The 21,508-nt window shown below is 44.6% G+C and overlaps 1 protein-coding gene across 1 annotated transcript in view; it reads left to right on the forward strand.

The window, feature by feature from the left end:
- LOC306919436 (uncharacterized protein) overlaps positions 1-21,163 on the forward strand; it is a 35,004-nt gene extending 13,841 nt beyond the window's left edge. The window contains exons 2-9 of the mRNA XM_079532220.1: positions 2,003-2,127; positions 4,998-5,099; positions 8,777-8,929; positions 9,247-9,374; positions 11,663-11,806; positions 14,057-14,124; positions 14,741-14,931; positions 18,879-21,163. Coding sequence (XP_079388346.1) covers positions 2,064-2,127; positions 4,998-5,099; positions 8,777-8,929; positions 9,247-9,374; positions 11,663-11,806; positions 14,057-14,124; positions 14,741-14,931; positions 18,879-20,044 — 2,016 coding nt within the window. The 5' untranslated portion in view covers positions 2,003-2,063 and the 3' untranslated portion in view covers positions 20,045-21,163. The remainder of the gene's footprint in view (positions 1-2,002; positions 2,128-4,997; positions 5,100-8,776; positions 8,930-9,246; positions 9,375-11,662; positions 11,807-14,056; positions 14,125-14,740; positions 14,932-18,878) is intronic.
- Positions 21,164-21,508: the final 345 nt, after the last annotated feature.

The raw sequence follows: 21,508 nt of genomic DNA on the forward strand, positions 1-21,508 counted from the left end.
ATATCTTTTTACTAGCCCATACCTCTTTTAATTTCATTTTGTATACTTCTCAGTTCTACTGTGTTTCCCTCCTTAAAGACCTTGTTTTTCTTCTGCAGAAGAGATCTAAGGGATTTAGATACCCATGGTTTAGAGTTAGGGTACACTTTGATAGTGTTCTCAGGAATAACAATATTCTCACAACTTTACCACGTTTTAGAGCAGTGCGGTAAACAGGGAAAAGGTGCACACAGTTATGATCGGAGGCCCCCAGGGGCGGGAGGGGTACAGATTTGTATGCGTCTTTGACATTACCAAAACACGTGTCTAAGGTTTTGTTGGACCTAGTCGGACATGTTACATATTGATGGAAGTCTCTGAGAGTCTTTTTCAAGGACACATGGTTCATGTCACCAAGAATGAGATTTGGTGCGCCGGGGGAGATTAGTTGTAGTTTCTGTACAACCCTGAGAATTTGCTCACAGGCGCTAGCCTCATTAGCTTTTGGATGTATATAAACGACTGTAATACATATCTGTGGGAACTCCCTCGGCAGATATGCTGGCCGCAGAGAGACAGAGAGCAACTCAACGTCAGGGGTACATAAACTCTCCCTAACAATGACAGATTTAACACTACACCAACGCTCGTTAACATACAAGCATACCCCCCCACCAGTTGACTTGCCCGTAACTGAGGCGTCCCGGTCCAGACGAAAGGGTGACCCAAAGCCATCAATCTCCAGATCGAAGTCACGTTCGGTTAGCTAGAAGGCTAGAATGCAAGAGTTCCTGAAGTCGTGGTTGCAACGGACTAGAGCCTGCAATTCATCGGATTTATTCCGTAGGGACTGTGCGTTGGAGAGGATGATGGAAGGAAGCGGAATGCGGGAAAGGGGCTGTATCTTCCTTAGGCGAGTGCCTCCTCTTCTCCCACGCTTTCTGACCCATTTTCCCGACCAACGGGCTCCGGACGGGTCGCAGGGTGTCAGTAATTCCACAGGATTCGGCCGAGTCAGGTCCGCGGGTAGCTCCTTTGTTGCGCCAGCGCAGTAGCAGTAGCTGCTCCGTGGTGTATTGGGTTCGAGCTGTCCGAGCAGTGAGTGTCCCAGGCTCCATGTCAGCTGAAACACCAGCAACGTCGAGAGCAGAGCTAGTAGATCCATATGGGTCAACCGGAGTGTTCCTGCTCTAAGCTAGAGAGTTCAGGCTCTGTAAGAGGAAAGTTCCCTCTGTTAGCCTAGCTCCGACTAGTTTAGTGGCTAGCCGTTAGCCGTTAGCAGGTCTCTGTATCTCCTGTCGGCGACCGTGTCCCCCAGACCTAGGCTAAAGACGAGCCACGCTGGGGGGAAGTTGGCAGAAGGTTTGTCTAAACCGGTGCACTTAGACCACAGGCCGGCACCACCACTTAGACCACAGGCTCCGTTGTCAGCATGGACATTAAAGACGTAAAACAACACACAAAACACACAAGCGAAACCGTACCACTGTCACTGCTGGTTGCATGGGTACAATAACACTATGACGTCTGAAAAGCCAGAGGAGATCACTAACTACTACATGTATGGCCTGAGTAGAGATGCTCCGATAATTGGCCAACGGTTCGGTGATCGGCAATTTACCCTCTCCAGAGAAACCGTATAAATGTCAATCAGATATATAGTATAATATCATTTTGCATCTTTGTGACAGGCCTAAACATTCTCCCCTTCCTCCCCACACACAGGGACAGTTTTGACGTGGGTTTTGACATTTTGGAAATATTCAAATTTTCCCCTTACGCACCAGATCGGTATCGGTATCGGACCTATATTGGTATCGGCCGATCATGAGAAAAACGATCGGTGATCGGGACCTCATCGGGGAAATCCATACTTTTGAGGCCAGCAGGCTGAGGCTCTGAGCCACTCTGCTACATGTGCATCTATGTCTGATGGTGATGATGGACACATCACAGCATGCTGTTATCATGCAAGTTTTCTGAATGATAACTAAACATTATTTTTTGTTGGTGATTTCCACAGAGCACCACAGAGATCTCGCGCCACCAAAAGATATTTAGCACGGTCAGAGGAACGGAGGGAGATGGACCAGGGACATGGACTGTTTGATGCAACGCTGCAACCTGTAGTAAGGTTGCACAGGATAGGTATGTACCGTTTTATTTACAGCTAGTTAAACATGTGCTGCTCTGTAACTGTCCTGTTGTCACTGTCAAAGTGGGGTCCTTGAGTGGGTCCCAGGGGGTCCCCAGATATATGATGGATAGTTAACCCATTTTGACCTGAGATCAAATTCTAAAAATGTCTTCTACATCCTGACAGTTTTCTGAAAAAGCTATGTTTCTATGTCAGTCGTTCTTCGATTTTTCAAAAATAGCAGACCTACAAGCTTGTAGCGTGCCACTGGGTGGCACGCTATGAGCTTGTAGATCTGCTATTTTTCAATAGCTAAAGCATAACATAATGCTGACACCAAAAGGGGTTCCCGCCCCAAAATGGGTTAATAGGGATGTCCCGATCACGTTTTGCTCCTGGTCCGATTCCGATCATTTGACTTTGAGTATCTGCCGATACCGATTTTTTTCCCGATCCGATATTTATATTTTGATAAAACACTTATGCCATAGTACAATATCAAAAATCACAGACAATATCCAGTCTAATATCATGATATGATGTCCCGATCAGGTTTTTCTTGCTACCGATCAGATTCCGATCATTTGAAAATTACCCATCACGTGGTCGGATCGGCCCTAGAGTTATGGTGGTATGTGGTCTAAAGCGGGGTTTCTCAAAGTGTGGTCTGTGGACCCCCCACTGCCCTACATAGATTAGCTACTTAAAAAAAGAAAATCTTGACATTCTTTGAAAATGTTGTCCTTTGTAACAACACAAATTTCGTATGGGGTCTTTGGCACAGCATCTTTTCAGATGTGGTCCGCGGCCAAATACACATTAATGTAGGTTGACATGGACATTTTTGGGAACCACTAATTAGCTCTTCAATCAACCAACATCTCTGTGGCCCCGTTTCCACCAATAGAACTTTGGTTCTAGAAATGGTTCCATTCTAGATTCTTGGCCAAATATCATGTCAGGTCGGGAGCTGTCGTGGGCTTTGTCCTCACCTGTTTTTCTGTCGTAGAAAAGCGGAGCAGCATTGTCTGACCAGCTGACAGGCTGTCACAGGCATCTAAACATATGTATTCACTCCTAAATTTTAATTTAAAACTGTATACATGTAAAAGAAAACATCCGAAACAGTTGAGAAATTATTGAGTTACCGTGTGAGGGTCCCTCTACTGTAACCTCTACTGTACTGTACAGTCACTGTACTGTACTGGCACACCCAAAATCCCCATATATACAGTTAATGTGTTTGTGTGTGTTAGGTTGCGCACAGTTGGTGAAAAACAACCATGCTGTTTTCGTGCTCAGACGCACCCACCCAGCCAGCCACCCACCCACATAGCTCCGTAAGGAGCACCACTCAAAAATAATATTTAGACATAAATAGACTGCACACCTTTATTCAAAGACAAGCATATAGCTTGCCTATTTGCAATTGTAGGCTATAGGCCTATAGGTGTAAGGGGCTTAATCATTCACCCATTCAAATAAGTGCTTTAACAGTCATTCAGATAAAAGGCAGATCTGGTCATCTGGGTCAGATAGGCTGAGTGCTTATGCGAGATGGGACGGGACCGCGGCGGGCGTCGTTTAAACGGCGACACCAGCACATACCAGCACACACCAGCCTTCATCCATATGTTTGATTCATTCACCAATCACTCCATAAACGTTGATTATTTATGACTGCCTTGCCAGGTTATCTCTCATTAACGTGGGTGCAGGCATCACTCACCCACAGCACTTGCAGCAGTGAGCAGTTTGCACTGGGATCGCCTTCGCCTATCTAGGCTACACGACTGCTTTCATGTGCACTGCGCACGACTGGGTAAAATTTTATATAATAGCCTACAAACGTATTCCATTCATGGCGATGCAACCATGTAGCCTTGGTGCGTGCGTGTGTGGACATGACAGCCAGACAAGCGAGGCGAGAGGGAAACAGACAATGTAGGGTAGGCCTACAGCTATAATGTAATTCATGCAGGTGTTCGTTCTTTATTTATTTAAGATACAACACAGTTGACACACCAGTTGGGTTTGCAAGTTGCGCGCGCGCATGCGTGTGTGTGTGAGGGGGTGGGGGGGGGGCAGCAAGGCAAGCGGCTGTTGGCTTTCCATCATCTATGGTTTCCTTACTTTGTATTGCAGTTGTTCATGTCGCAATTTTTTCATGTCGTCACATTTATAAACGCTCGGAACGAAATTAAGGAAGGATCAGCTGTTTGGGATAACTTCATGAATGCCATTGCCGACGTGAGTGCACTCCAAAACCAACGATCGGAATTTGAGGCAGATTTTACACTACATTGATACATGAGGGCCTTAATTGGAACCTTCTTTGGTGCTTTCACGGAACAGACAGCCATTTTTTTTGGTTCCAGATCCAAGCCAACTGTAGCCTGGATCCAGCCCAAAGACCCCGCCCACTCTCTGAGTGGACTGCGTCTCTTGGTCTGGTGTTGCACTGTGAACCTATAATTTCTTCGGTACAAAAATGTATTATCCAATGAGAATCGGTGGTGGGGGTGGATCTAACAAACAACCAATCAGCGCCGAGTCCCGTTTTCAGCGTCATCACGCAGCGCAACACACAGAGGAAGAAGGGAAAAACAACACCAATGGCTACTGGTTGAGGGAAATTCTAATCCCCTCCCCCTTGAAATGCTACAGTCTGATAATCAGGCTAATCCTGGAAACACTCTGAAATGACACGGGCTTTACATCCCTCGTGTGTGTGTGTGTGTGTGTGTGTGCGCGTGTGTGTGTGCGCGTGCGCGTGCGCGTGTGCGTGTGCGCGCGCGTCCGATGGTGATGATGGACACATCTCAGGATGCAGGTTTCTGAATGATAACTAAACATTATTTTCTGTTGGTGATTTCCACAGAGCACCACAGAGATATCACGCCATCAGGAGAGATGGCCTCCAAAAGATACTTGGCATGGTCAGATGCAACGCTGCAACCCGTAGTAAGGTTGTGCAGGATAGGTATGTACCATTGGTGTTTCCACGGAACAGACAGCCATTGTTTTGGTTCCACTTCTGAGCCAACATTTAGGGTTCTGAATAGGGGTGCACAATTATGAAATGATGACCGATATCCGATCTCCGACTATTTGCAGGGTCATATCTGTCGATACCGATTCTGACCGATTCCGATATTATACAGAGGACCACAATGGAAACGAGCCTAGCCCCTAGCTTGGCCCAAAGCCTGTTAATGAAGTATTCAATCAATCAATACATAGCCTATACTCTTTTCCAAGTGTCTGTTTTCACAACTGAATGACTACTTAGTACACAAAGTATTTATTTATTTTTTAACACTTTGATTGCTACAGAATCTACCCAGGCCTATTCTGATGTTGCTACCGTTTAACATTGCACGAAGGCCTTGTTCGGGGGCCCACAGCAAAATGTTCTCTTATAGCGAGAATCACACGCATAGATCAAAAGAAAGCTGAACTTGTCCACTTCAATTTAAAAAATACATTTTGATTTTACCATGTTCCATTCTGGAGATATTGACCTTTTTGCAACACCTGCCTTTGCCTGGAAGTGGTTCTCTTGAACAGCGAGCAGAGTTATGGATGGTTTAAAGTCAGAGACATTGACAGGCAGATATAAAAATAAACACAATAAATATGCTATACATCCTATACACCGAATGAAAGCCCTGAATGTGTACTTTTACGAGGAAAAGAGTAAACATTGATCCCATGTACAGTTTGTCATAAATTGGTTACTGAATGCACCTTGCGCCCACCAGATATAACTGCAGAGAAGACATGGACCCGAACTCAAGATTCACAAAATAAGGCCTATTGCGACATATACATACTATATACCGTATGAAACAGAAGACTCTGTGCTTTCATAAGAAAAAAACTTCTACTGTAGTAATAATAAAAATCACACCCCTGTGAAGTGAGTGGTGCAACTCTGTCCCATATTCTGTTCTATGCTTATTCAATACAGCTCGCTATATACGGACTGAGGCAGAAAGTCATGTAAACCTTTTATTTACAGTTTGGTCTGTAAACTTCTACTGTAATAATAAAAATCACACCCCTGTGAAGTGAGCGGTGCAACTGTTCTGTACTTATTCACTACAGCTCGCTATATACGGACTGAGACAGAAAGTCATGTAAACCTTTTATTTACAGTTTGGTCTGTAAACTTCTACTGTAATAATACAAATCACACCCCTGTGAAGTGAGCGGTGCAACTGTTCTATACAGTTGCGCGGTGCAAGGTTTACATGACTTTCTGCCTCAGTCCGTATATAGCGAGCTGTATTGAATAAGCAGAGAACAGAATATGGGACAGAGTTGCACCACTCACTTCACAGGGGTGTGATTTTTATTATTACTACAGTTTTTTTCTTATGAAAGCAGAGAGTCTTCTGTTTCATACGGTATATAGTATTTATATGTCGCAATAGGCCTTATTTTGTGAATCTTGAGTTCGGGTCCATGTCTTCTCTGCAGTTATATCTGGTGGGCGCAAGGTGCATCCAGTAACCAATTTATGACAAACTGTACATGGGATCAATGTTTACTCTTTTCCTCGTAAAAGTACACATTCAGGGCTTTCATTCGATGTATAGCATATTTATTGTGTTTATTTTTATATCTGCCTGTCAATGTCTGACTATAAACCTTCATAACTCTGCTTTCTTAGATGAGGATGATGATGATGATCGCCTCGCCTCGCCTAATCTATCTCACAGATCTGCTTTCATTGTCTTGATCGCAGTAACATGGGCACATTGGGCAGCAAAGGTCTTGATCCGTACGGCTATAAAAAGTCCCATTCCACCGTTCGGTTCAGAACTATAGTATAACGGTGAGACGCGTTGTCATCATTAGCTGATTTTGTTTTTCAAGCTAGTATAGGGGAACATGCCTGGGCATGCAGCTTGTCATCGCTCCCCCGTAGGAGCGATGGAAAAAAGCTTCACCGGGAGTGTCCAGAGAGGTGCTAAGCCCGGCTGTGATGTCGACGACAAGGAAAAAATTACTTCCACAGATCACAACACCACGGTTTAGGACGCGGAAAAGTTCGTTATACATTACACCCGGGTCGATTACGTCCCCGACGCGTTCATTGAGGTCTTATCACTACAATTATAATGAATAAAAAAGCGTTACAATCACACGTCCGAGCGATCTCCGATTATGACGGCTCTGCATGGCGATACGTGATCGCCCAACGGAAGACTGTCTGTTGTCATGGAGGCCCCTCGATACCGTGGTTCGTTTGTTAGTTCGTAGTATTGTAGGCTCGGGGATCGTTTGGTCGCTACAGTATGAAGAAGGAAACATGCATCTGTCCATGTGTGTTGCAGACATTATGCAATGCCGATCCGGTGCATATGTGTTTAGGCAGCGTTCCGTTCATCATGTTTTTTTTCCCGAGAGACAGAGCCCCCATCTCGCAAGATCCTCCTCCTCATGAGAAACAGGAGGGGAGGGGGGAATCGAGTATTATAGTGTTGGGTGAAATGTCCGAGGTGGAGGAAAGCCTGGTGAGGCGAGGTTAGGTGAAATTTGATTCTTCTATTCACACACCGACTAGATTATGGGCGCGTCCATTTTACCCTGGCTTCTACACGTAAAGCGGCCCAACCTCCTGTTTTCAGGAGGGGAGGGGGCTGATCACGTGAGCGGGACTAAGCAGCAATGACAGGGGGATGGTTCTTCATTGTCCGGGTGGGTAAAAAGATGAATGAAAGTATTCTATAAAAAAAGTGATTAAAACGTATGGATACGTGATTCGCACGGGACGTTTGATTAATTAATAACGTACGGATACGTGGTTAGCAAATGATGTGTTAAGTTTCTTTTTACTTAAGATTTTGTATCATATTTGATTTGCCTTTTGTTCTAGACTAGAGGTACTAGACACTTTTGATTCATATTGGACTCATTGATGATTGTTTACATTTTTGCTGGTGAAAACCGATTAAATAATCTGTATTATTTTGAGACCATTTATATGGCCAATTCCGATTATGCTACCGATTAATCGTGCATCCCTAGTTCTGAACCAATTCATCTTAAAGGAGAATTCCATACTAAAAGGCTTTCTTACCTTTCTTTGTAGTTGTTACGTCCCCACCAAAGAGGTCCAGGTGTTATTTTGTGCAAAAGCTCCTTATTGGCTATTTCCCCTACATAAGCCCTAATTGAATTTAATTGAATGGGAATTGAATGGGGCTATGGGGTGTTGTGCTAATTTCCTTATTTCCATCGCTCAAAATTATAATTTCTTTGTATATATCCTCTCTTCATAATGTAAATAATATCCCAAGCGGCACACTTTACTACTTATTTCGATAGAAATAAGCGAATTAGCACAACACCCTATAGCCCCATTCAATTCCCATTCAATGCAATTCATTGAGGGCTTATGGTAGGGGAAATAGCCAATAAGGAGTGTATGCACAAAAAAACACCTGGACCTCTTTGGTGGGGACATAACGACTACAAAGAAAGGTAAAAAAGCCTTCTAGCATGGAATTCTCCTTTAAGTGGAAACACTCTCACTATCGGTGGGTAAGTGTGTGTGTGTGCGTGTGTGCGTGCCTGCCCATCACAGCATGTCAGGATGCTGTTATCATGCAGGTTTCTGAATGATAATTAAACATTCCTTTCTGTCAGCGATTTCCACAGAGCACCACAGAGGTATTGCGCCATCAGGAGAGATGGCCTCCAAAAGATTGTTAGCACGGTCAGAGGAACAGCGGGAGATGGACCAGGGACATGGTCTGTTTGATACAACGCTGCAACCCGTAGTAAAGTTGTACAGAATTGGTATGTACCGTTTTATTTACAGCTAGTTAAACATGTGCTGCTCTGTAACTGTCCTGTTGTACCGTGGATTCAAACCCGGTTGTCCTGCACAAGTGCTGAAGTCTGTGCCAGTGAGCTAATGGGGCCTGGCAACGTATTGTCATCAAAGGGGACGTGGCTTGTGATATGGTAAATGGTTGTGATATGGTAAATGATTTAATACAACCAGTAAGACGCCTGAAGGGTGAGGTCACACATCCACATTCTATTGAGTACGCTTTCGAACATACAAATGTGACTTATGCTATGTGCATGTGTGCGTGTGTGCTTGTGTCCAGTCTTTGACCAGTCTGAGCCTGAGGAGGAATGTGAGGTCCATGGAGCACCTAAATTCATCGAGGACCACTCGGGTGTAGAAATTGGAGAGACTGACCGAGCCTGGAAGACCCTGCCTCCTGAATTTGAGGTATACCGTATGGCGTACCACACATTCACTAGAAACACTGAACTATATGCAGTCTAAGACTATGTCCAGACAGAGACGAGCAGACAAACAGAAGTTTTTAATCAAATTGCCGTTTCAGCCATACTAAGCCGACTAAAACGGTGAACGAATCCGTTCATTTTTTCAACAAGGTCCCAGAGTGGATAAATATGAAAACGCAACTCTTGCGCCACTGTGTGGACATCCAAATCCGTATATTTCCTGAACCGATGACGCAAAATCCCGACCTGTGCCTTAACACGCATGTGCCACCCCTGAACAATAATAAACAAAGATGGTGGCATCCACTGTTTGCATTCTTTGCATACGTGCTGCAGAAAATAGTTTTAATAGTTAAGGCTTTTACAACAAAATGTACGGCTCCTATCACCACCACCGTCAGCAACTAGTGTCTGTTCTTGTTTACGTCTCACAGCGGCTGCAGTGTTGGCAGATTGTAGCAACCAGGTCTATAAAAACAAGCTCAAAAGCGACCAGGTTATTTGAAAATAGCAGATCTACAAGTTTGTGTCATTTAGAGCTTTAATCAGGCCTAACATTTTGAGCCCAGTCCGACAGAAGTTCAGCCCCAGCCCGGCTCGAAGCCCGATACATAATTGACAAAGTGAGACCGACACACCCCGAAACCCGACATTTTTTATAAGCGAGCTTAATTGCTCCAGGCAGCCGTTTTTTTCTCATTAGATCTTAGTAATTTGTTAAGAAACAAATGTCTTGTCTTAACAAATGTTTTTTACCCCTTTTCCCCTCGGAAATATTTCTCTGCGAGAATGCGATATGCATAATAAGAGCACTATGTTCATGTTGTGTTTACATGTTACATGTTTAGATGTTATTAATAATCAGGGGGCACACAACCGATGCGCCAGTGCGCAAACTGCGCATACGTCGTCAAAATGTTTTCTGCGCGTAGATCAAAGGCATGCAATGCGCATTTGCGCACCAAAGCTGAGACAGTTATGTAGAGAAATCTGACAGGCATTCAAAAGGAACTCAAATGTGATGTTAATGTCCTGTAAGTAGACTTAGAAATAAAACTAGTGTTGACTAATCATTACATGTGGCTCTTATTTATGACACTTTCCCAAAGTTATGTGCTCCCCCCCGCCGAGGTTCGGAGCTCGATGGTTATTTTTAAAATTAATTAGAAACGAATGGTTCGAAGGTTCGCTCGAAAATTCCTGCCGAAGTTCGAGTCCTAAAAACAGTCCTAGGCCCTTTTTTAAACTAGCTCCTCGCCACTCGCCCTACACACTTCCACTCGGTTTGAGCATAGATATATAAATAACCGAGACGCAATGCAATGCAAGTGGATGGGAGTGGGATTCCGGTGCCGTCTCTATTATTTATATATCTATGCTCAAACCGAGTGGAAGTGTGTAGGGCGAGTGGCGAGGAGCTAGTTTCAAAAAGGGGGCTAGGGTACAGCCTTAACACACACACACACACGGTGACACGGTGGCCTGAGGCCTCCGCTAGCTCAGACATATCAGCCTATACAGGCATAGCCTGGGGTCCACCTATGCCTTCTATGGCATAGGCAGCTCCCCCGAGGTGAAAAATAATTGTACTAAAATATAGTACATTTATTATATAAATGTATTATTTTCAAAAAAATTAAGTTGTACTTAGTTGCACTAAAGTTGTGCTAAAGATATGTTAAAACATATTTTGAATATATTGTAATCTACTTTCCCCCCCGAAAAAATATATTTTAATTACAAATAAAGTATAGCACAGTACACCTTTGCTGGTGTCACTAAGTATATTAGAGTATACTATCATTACATGTATAGTTCATTAACACCACCGGGGCCCAGGACGGAGATCACCGTCAAGTTCAAGTTCATGGTCAAGTGCCCCAGACGGAGATTGATAAACGGGACGGAGATGTGAACTTCATGGGCAAAGAAAATCCACTTCAAAATCGGTCAAATTGACTGCTTAGACATGCTAGTGTTAAACTGTAGACAGGCCTGCCTCAAAGTTATTAGTGCAGCCGCGCCTGGCAGCCGGCAAAAACTAGAGTTCTCAACAGGCCCGGAAATTAAGGCCCACACTCAAGACACTGCCCCCCCCCCCCTTGTGTGTGTGTGTGTGTGTGTGTGTGTGTGTGTGTGTGTGTGTGTGTGTGTGTGTGTGTGTGTGTGTGTGTGTGTGTGTGTGTGTGTGTGTGTGTGTGTGTGTGTGTGTGTGTGTGTGTGTGTGTGTGTGTGTGTGTGTGTGTGTGTGTGTGTGTGTGTTTTCAGATTAGAAAGTCAAATATTCAAGGTGCAGGTCTTGGAGTATTTTATTGTGGACACTCTAAGCTTCCTGTGGGAATTCACTTTGGTCCATATGAGGGAGTGAAGACTGTCAAAGAGGAAGCTGAAAAGAGTGGATACTCCTGGGTGGTGAGTGTGTGTGTGATGACTGATGTTACACTCGCTGAAAATAACCGATCTACACGCTCACAACGCGTTGCAGTGCGTTGTGAGTGTGGATTTCTGTCGTGAGGATTCCATATTGGCCCCCTAGGTTAATATAGTCAGATGGTTTTATGTCAGCATAACGTATACTTAAGTGGCCTTAGGTCGGGAGCAGTGTTCCCCCTAAGGTGCGCCTGTGCGCGCCCATGCACATGGCCAAATTATCTCGCGCACATCTGAAATCTGTCGTGCACAGACACAAACGCTGGTGTAAAAAAACATTGTCCCCCCCCCCCCCCCCCCCCCCCCCGAGTATCATCTACACCAGGGTGGGCAACTGGTGGCCCGGGGGCCACATGCGGCCCCCACCTTCACTTAATGTGCCCCTCAGGTTAATGTCAGAATACTGATATAATATTGGTATCAGCTGTTTATAATTCCACAACATGCAAACATGACCCGCTTTAATTACTTCAGTCTAAATTAGTAGCTCATTGCGCAACACAAGTATAATTAAAGGCATTTGAAATGACATACAAATTTTAATTTTCAGGATGGCAAAAAATCAAGATTTAAATTCGAATATAGCAAAAATATTATTGAATTATTACATATTTTTGCTACGACAGTAATATATGGCCCTAGGGAGTGAGTGTGGAAATATAGTGGCCCTCTCCATCGTCAAAGTTGCCCACCCCTGATCTACACTACAGTATAATACCTATCCTATCCCGAGTCGACATTTGCCCACACTTTATTTAGATTACACAGGCGAGGCGACAGACAGGTCTCCTCCCCTCCTTTTATTACTCTATGGTCTCCTCTCCTCCTGTGTGTGACTGCGCAGCGAGTGGAGTGGAGACTGGAGACGTAACAGCAGCAGCAGCAGCAGGAGCAGGCAGCAGCGCAGTCAGTGTTAACAAACCCCAAGAACCAGATAAGATCGCGTTGATGGGACATTTAGATTTAAAAGGCGAACGGATGGAAGTGTGGATAAAAGCACTGCTGTGCGCAACAACAACGACAGGGGGAATAACGTTAGCTTCGCGTTAGCTGGTTAGCTAACGTGGTTATCACTACAGCACAACAAGCCTCCAGTCCGGTGTACTTGTGAATGAAACATGTGGAAGCTAACGTTAATCTCTAGCGGTCTAGCCCCATATGGAACCTCTCTGTAATTCTCCAATCTGTTAATACATCTTTCAATCAATCAATCCCGCTATGTAGAGCTACATAGCCCATAGCTGGCGTAGTAGGGGCCATAAGGGGCTGCTGACGTTCGACAATCTGAGAAACTAGGAGTTCAAAGACACACCAACAAACTCGTCTTAGTGTGTGTGTGTGTGTCCCAATAAAGTTTTTACGTTTTCTCATCCCCCCCCCCCCCCCCATGTAAAGCACAATTGAGTATTCATATACCAGTCGTTCTCAACCTGTGGGTCCCCCCACATGATTTGGGGGTGTGGGGGGGACCCCAGATGACAGTGAAGTGACAATTTAAGGACTTTTAAGACTTTTATAATACCTCAAAGGCTCTAAAAGAAAAATACCATTACTGCATCAAAAGTAATCCGCAAACCATGCTATACAAACTGGTCACACATTGGCCAGATTATTAAATAATAAAGAAAGAGGCAACAATTGTGAAAATAGCCGATCTACAAGTTCACAACGAGCTTGTAGATTGGCTATTTTCACAATATTTATCTGTGGAACCATTCTGTTGCTTGTCTGGGTGGGGGGTGCCCAGTTCAAATATGATTACTTTGGGGGGTCACTACCACCTTGATAAAATAAAAATGTAACTTGTAGTGCATAACCTTATGTAACTATTCATTGATTCACTCGTATACCAAAATCCATTTGGAAAAAAGTAAGTAAGTAAGTAAATTGTATTTATAGAGCACTTTTCAAAACAATGTTACAAAGTGCTGTACAACAAGGTAAAACAATCATGTTAACAATAGAAGGTAAAACATTGGAATGCAAATAAAACAAGTAGAGATACATAAAAAAAGGGAAAAATCACACCTGTGTGAAGTGAGGGGCGCTCACTTCGCATTATCTAACGGCTGGATAGTTGGTGTCAAGGTGACGTATGTTTGCTCAGTAGTTGCTGATGTCTGCTCGGGAGTGTTTGCTCAGACCGAAACAAAATTAGAGGGAACATTGGTCAGGAGCCTACTTTCTCACTCAGCTGGTATGTCAGTATACATCATGTTTCTTTGTGTTTAGATCCGCAGGGGGAGAAACCGTTACGACTACATTGACGCTAAGGACGAGACTTGGTCCAACTGGATGAGGTATAGGACATAATTATCTGGTTGCAAACTCTTACTCTTGTAGATCACCGCTTATCATCAATTTTATAAATTCAGTGATCTAGATTATAGTTACATATATTTGTAGAGCTTGTACCAGCCACATGAAGACATACTGTACCTACTGCCTCCACTCAGGAACAACAGGTTTCTGCCTAACCCCTGCACACAGGCTTGTCAGTGGCGTGCACAGACATTTAGAGGGGCAGGTGCTCAAGTTAAAAAAAGGGCACCTTGTGCAGCGCGTGGATCTATTTTGGGCGGGAACCCCTTTTGGTGTTAGCATTATGTTATGCTTTAGCTATTGAAAAATAGCAGATCTACAAGCTCATAGCGCGCCACCGAGTGGCGCGCTACGAGCTTGTAGATCTGCTATTTTTGAAAAATCAAAAAAAGAAAAAGAAAAAAAAAGTTTTTCTTTTTTTTTCTTTTTTTTTTCAAAAGGGCACATTGCCAAAAGGGCACGGGGTGCTCTAGCACCCCCTAGTGTCTATCTGTGCACGCCACTGAGGCTTGTCAAATATCAGTAATATCCTAGAATACTAACTATAGTGTGTGTGTGTGTGTGTGTGTGTGTGTGCGTGTGTGTGTGTGTGAGGTATGTGAACTGTGCTCGTCATGAAAAGGAACAGAACCTGATGGCGTTCCAGCATCGAGGACATATCTTGTACCGTTGCTTCCGCCCTGTGGCCAGGGGAGAGGAACTGCTGGTCTGGTACGGGGACGAGTATGCGAAGGAACTAGGAATCATCTTTGACGAGCTGTGGAACAACAAGAGCACTGCCAAAGGTAGGCTACCCATCTATCTGCTAAAGCTAAAGAAAGAAAAACGGGTGCGCTTCTTCTGGACAACTGCCCTTGTTTAAGGCAGTGGGTGCTCAGCTTTGAAAATGACTTAAACGGAACCCTGGCTGATAAGACTTATATGGCTTAAAACATTATACTTGCCCTCTGTAACTAACATTTAAAATGCAAAACACATACGATTTCTTCTTCACTTTAACCCTTTAACACCCCAAACGCCCGGGGGTTATTTAATCCATTAAATCTTAGCGCCCAGCGATTTATAGCAGCGTAGCACATTTAGCGACGGACCGGATGCTATCCCGGTTGTGGCTGAAGTAGCTTGATGTAGCCAAAACACTCTCGATGCGATCGACAACAACGGGAGGTATGATTAATTCTAACGTGACTAGCAACGGGACCGCGATGGGCCGTCTAACACATACTATTTTCTTAGAATTGGACGGAATGATTTAGATCAAGAGTTATTCACGTTTTTCAAGATTTTCGATCTTGTCTGCTAAAATGGGTAAAATGGCTAAAATTGTCGATGACGTCCCACCAGAAAATAACATTGAATGTTGTGCAACAGGCGCTCCCAGCCTGTGGAGCAATGCGATCGGTTTTGATATCAATAATCTCCGTCCTTTTGATCAATCTCCGTCCTGAGTGCTGGGCATTACTAATTGATTGAACGGAGAACTCCGCCCTTGACGCTCAGGGTGTTAACCCCTTGATTGCCACCCTAATTAACAGTGGATTTTGCCGTCTGCCAGCTCTATTCATGATTTTAATTCATCATTTGAATGGAAATAGAAAACATCTCATTTTAATGCGGCAAGTATATAGTATTAGACACCCAGTCTTGATGGTGGCGGCACCATTATGCCGTTTTTGAACGAATTCCGAATCTGACAGTCAATCGTTTCCGGTTCAACGGGTGTCAACATCCACTAGCTTTCTTCACTGTGTGTTACAGTGATCTGTCCCACATTCCGTGCGATCATTGTTTTTGTCATTATCTAAGTCAAATTAAGCTCTAATCAAGCCCCGAATATCGCATTTTGAGCAGCTATGCACATAAAGACCGCAAGCGTGCGTGCGCGAGCGTGCACGCAAGGATTTTGGCCGGTTTTAGGTGGACGAGATCGGCCGTTAGCAAAAAATGCTAAAACATGCTAATACATTTTAAAAGAATCACCCGATTATAGGTAATAAAACAATTACATCAATTACGGAAACGGGAGGTTTGGATTAATTAATTCATTACGTCAATTACGCCACTGGCAGTTAGAAATAGTTCATATTTTAAGAGGGGTGCCATTTTAAGCGCCTGGCGTAGGTATGATGTCACACGCCTACTTGTGTACTCCATATGTAATGTATGAAATGCATCAAAAAAAGCATGTGCTGCTTACAGAAGTATTTAACATTGTTGTGGTGCTCACATTAACTGTAGTTATGTTATGTTGCAATTAGAGATGTCCCGATACTGTATCGGTATCGGAAAAGTATCAGTATCAGCCCTTATTTGTCATATCGGTTCATATCGGTATCGGCAAAAATGCCAGTCTAACCACCGATCCGGAACATGGGTAAGGGGTTGACACTATGGCAGGTAAATAAAATGTTGGAGTTCGTTTTCGAGTTGCCCAAACTGCAAGTGCACATATGAGTGAGGAGTCAAACACAACACGAGATATATATAGCTAGATAGCTATAAACACAACACGAGATCACAACACTTGTTGGTTATGAATCGGTTCAACTAACTGTAGTACAGCAGATAATAGGAACGATCTTTCACTTGGTGATACAAGCGTGAAATTTGGCATGAACAATCCTCTGGGTTATCGCAATAACTTTTTAAAGCGAGTCAACCAAAAATCCAATATGGCGGCCATTCATTTCAATATTGCCACCAAAATTAGACTGTACTGTACCGCAGGGGTTCTCAACGTTTTTGGCTGGGGACCCCCGAAAATGCTTTGGCCATGTCTCAGCTAACTAAAAACTAAAACAAAAATACATCGCATGGATGCACCTGGGACGTATCCTCAGTGATGTATCCCAAGGTCATCGGGGTTTCGGGTCTCCCAACATCATACCCCTCACTCATTTGACCCAGCCAGGGTTTTCAAGTCCCGACTTATGTCCCGGTAGCTACCCTCGATCAGTCCCATTAGGGGAAAAACCAGGGCCACACAATCCATTCCTCCTGAACCACTCTGCCGGGACTGGGAGGCACTATTCTGGCACGTGGAAAGACTAGGCTCTGTGGGTTGACTCCTGTCCGTGCCCCTCCTACGTCTCGCCAGGTCCACACCTGCTCTCACCAGGTCCAGCCCCTGTGTGTTGCACCAGACTCCCAGCACCAGGGACTTCATTCAGGAATGGTGGATTCTCGAGCCGCAACGGTTCCGCTGGCTCCACCTTGCCCATGATGGTGCTGCAGGCTCCGCTTGCGGCTTGAATGGCCCTCCTAAAGGCCTCACCGTGGGTTTGTTGGGCTTCTTCCTCACGGAAGACACATGCTGAGGCGCCAACCCATACTGCTGCCGGATGCCGTCTACATTCCGGCTGCCACCCGTCTCTCCGGTGGTCACCAGACTATTCCTGGTTGTCATGTAGTCTATTCCTATGAGTCACTATAAATAGAATAACTAAAACAAAATTACATCACATGGATGCACCTGGGACGTATCCTCGGTGATGTATCCCAAGGTCATCGGGGTTTCGGGTTTCCCAACATCATACCCTTCACTCAGGTGACCCAGCCGGGGTGATCAAGTCCCGACTTACGTCCTACGTCTCACTAGGTCTACACCTGCTCTCCCCAGGTCCAGCCCCTGTGCGTTGCTAACAAAGTATAATTGTCAGTATAATTAAGTCCATACCACCACTAGAGGCAGCATCGTGCGGCCAGTGCCAGTGAAATGCGCAAAATTCCAAAGTAGAAGAAGAGATCCTCTGCAACCAGAAAGTGCATGCCCCCAGCCCAATGTGTACAGTGTGGCTGGAACAGTAATGGCAGAGCTTTTGACCGTGCGATGTAAGAACAGACTATAATAACCTTCCCAAAACTGGATTTTAGCTCATTTTGAGCAGAAAAAAAAGTAAGAAGTGCGTGTGTGACCGCAAAAAATAAAACGGTAAATATATGTTTAATTACCAGATTAAATTACATTAAAGAAAGATGTGATTTCACGTCCTGGCACAGGCGGGGGAAGGAGAATAAAATGGAATCCCACGTTCCTGGCCTTTATTGGGTTAATTGATACAGCTTTAGCTGCACACAAGCAGAATGGCATAATAAATGGATACAGCTTATACGTATTAAGTCAGAGCGCTTTATTCAAAATACAATTATATTTACAAGACAGAAAATTACACGGCACGTTCTCAATCACCCTTGACGACCTTGACTATTTGTTTTATTGTCTTTTCTGCCTTTATTGATAGTATCAAGTGAAGATGGACAGGAAAGAGGGGGAGAGAGAGAAGGGGAGAGACATGCAGCAAAGGTCGTCATGAACGGGACTCGAACACGCGGCACACTGTCAGGCCAAAGCCTATATGTGGCATGTGCGCGCCAGCTTTTTTTATTTGAAGGTGCTTCCTTGTTCTGGCTGAGGCGCGGTGGTATTCCTCTTCTGGGTTACAATGTCTGTCTGTCGCCCTGTATATAATCCAATACCTTAGTTCAGACAGACCAGTCGGTGAGCCAGGTACAGAGGCACGAGGCAGGCACGAGATGGGGGGGAGGGAAACATAGTTAATTTGCCCCGGGCCACCCGTAACTTCGGGCCAAGTGCTGCAGCCATATGCAAGCCTGTGCATTAATCTGGGTTGGGGATGAGGTGGTATAGATTATAGACTCTAGAACATAAAATGTCTAGTTTTGACTGATCTCTCTCTCTCTCTCTCTCTCTCTCTCTCTCTCTCTCTCTCAGGAATGTTGCCCAAGACTGAGGTCTTCTCCTGTTCTGAGTGTCCATATTCCTTCACATCTCAGGGCTACCTCAATAAACACTTCAAGAGGAGCCACAACGATGTCTACTGCCAAACACTGTGGAGGGAACACATCACCGCAGCAGCAGCCTGTCAGCCAAACAATGGCTCTGTAACCAGGCAGAAACCAGGAGGCACAGACCACCAGCTTGTCCACACTGGAGAAAAACCTTTCCAGTGTAGTCACTGTGACAAGAGCTTCAGTCGGTCACAAAACCTGGACAGACACCAGCTTGTCCACACCAGAGAAAAACCTTTCCAGTGTAGTTACTGTGACAAGTGTTTCAGTCGGCCAGGTCACCTGGAAACACACCAGCTTGTCCACACTGGAGAAAAACCTTTCCAGTGTACTCACTGTGACAAGAGTTTCAGGAAGTTACAGAACCTGAAAATACACCTGCTTGTCCACACTGGAGAAAAACCTTTTCAGTGTACTCACTGTGGCAAGAGATTTTGTCTGTCACGCTCCCTGAACAACCACCTGCTTGTCCACACCGGAGAAAAACCTTTCCAGTGTACTCACTGTGGCAAGAGATTTAGTCTGTCACGCAACCTGAACAGACACCAGCTTGTCCACACAGGAGAAAAACCTTTCCAGTGTACTCACTGTGGCAAGAGCTTTAGTCTGTCACGCACCCTGAACAGACACCAGCTTGTCCACACAGGAGAAAAACCTTTCCAGTGTAATCACTGTGACAAGAGTTTCAGTCAGTCAGGTGTCCGGAACATACACCAGCGTATCCACACTGGAGAAAAACCTTTCCAGTGTACTCACTGTGACAAGACATTCATACGGACAGGTCACTGGCAGAAACACCAGCTTGTCCATACTGGAGGAAAACCTTTCCAGTGTAAACACTGTGACAAGAGTTTCAGTCAGTCACAAAACCTGAAGACACACCAACTTGTCCACACTGGAGAAAAACGTTTCCAGTGTACTCACTGTGACAAGAGTTTCAGTCTGTCACAAAACCTAAACAGACACCAGCTTGTCCACACTGGAGAAAAACCTTTCCAGTGTACTCACTGTGACAAGAGTTTTAGACAGTCAGAACACCTGAACAGACACCAGCTTGTCCACACCAGAGAAAAAACTTCTCATCTGTAAAGAGTTAAACTGAGTTACGTCCACTGTAATTGTACCTGCATATTCACACTAATTACAGTACGCCTGTCTAAGTTAACGCGATTACCGCAAATTCATTTTTTTGACGCCTGATTAACGCACAGTGGAGTTTGAGAGAGCAGTTGAGAGACACATGCATGTTGCAGTCAGTGAGTTTTCCCCAGGCCAATAGGCCCGCCTCTCTCTCTCATCTCCTCTCTGTCACTCATTCACACTCCTCAGTCAGCCTGCCTGCTGGTAGCCTGCTGTCAGAGCTGAGCTTGTTTCGATCGCTAGTCGTCAGTTAGGCTGAATCGCTCCGCTGCGCTCGTTACTTGCGCAAGCATAGCGCGCAAGTACTGTGGTCGGCTGCGTATACTAGGGCATTCACTTCTAGTCATTTTTACTAGTTGACTAGTTGCCTAGTTTACTAGTCGACTAGTTGTTAAACCACCTTTTATGTTAAAAAAAAAAAAAAAAAAAAAAAAACGTTTTCTTTTTTATTTATTTTTGGAAATAATATTTGTACATTTAAAAACTGTGTACATTGGTGACTATAACTATAATCTACCTGATATTGAGGCCTACAAAATCGGTAAAAAATCAACTAGTCGACTAGTACCATCAAGGTCGACTAGTGGATTTACTAGTCGACTAGTAAACTAGTCGACTAGTTGCTTAATGCCCTAGCGTATACATGTATGGTATGTAGGCCTGTCCTCGGTTGTCCCTAATTGGTTGTTGATGGTGACGTAATTAAGATATTTTTCAATGTTGGTGACGTAACAGAGTAACTTTGTAGAAGTCTGCAGTACTTGCGCACTCTGCTTGCGCACAAGTAGGTAATTAATGATGGCCTACTTGTGTGCATGGCGCAAGTTGGCAGCTCGACAGAGTGCATTTCTCGTTCTCATTCAAAGAGCTCAGAAGCTCTTTGAAGTGGGCATTGGGCAAAAGCAAAATCTCAGACAGTTTTGGTTGACAAAGATAGCAGTTAGTTGTGAATGCTGAATGCTTGATGCTACAAAACATGCTAATGCTAACAAATTACTTCTATAGTGTGTCTGAGAGAGAGAGAGAGAGAGAGGATTCTGGACAGTATTTGTCATGGTTCCAATAATAATAAACATACATTTGCATAAAGCAAGCATTTGTCTACTCACATTATTAACATCTGTTTTAAGATCTGTTTAAGGCAGTGGTTCTGAAACAGTGGTCCAGGGACCAACAGTGGTCCAGGGACCACCAGTGGTCCTTGAGGGGGTTCCAGGTGGTCCGCAGCTAAATGATGGGAAGTTGGTAACCAAATGGAAGAGTGTAAGATTGAGGGGGCACGGTGGCACAGTCAGTAGTGCTGTCGCCTCACAGCTAGAAGGTGCCTGGATTCGATCCCCGCTGGGGATCTTCTCTCCTCCGCGTCATCAGTGCCCATACCCGAAGCGGGGTTGGCAAAAGAGCCTTTCTGTG

Source organism: Electrona antarctica, assembly GCF_951216825.1.
Source record: "Electrona antarctica genome assembly, contig: scaffold_25, whole genome shotgun sequence".
In the NCBI taxonomy this organism is placed as follows: Eukaryota; Metazoa; Chordata; class Actinopteri; order Myctophiformes; family Myctophidae; genus Electrona; species Electrona antarctica.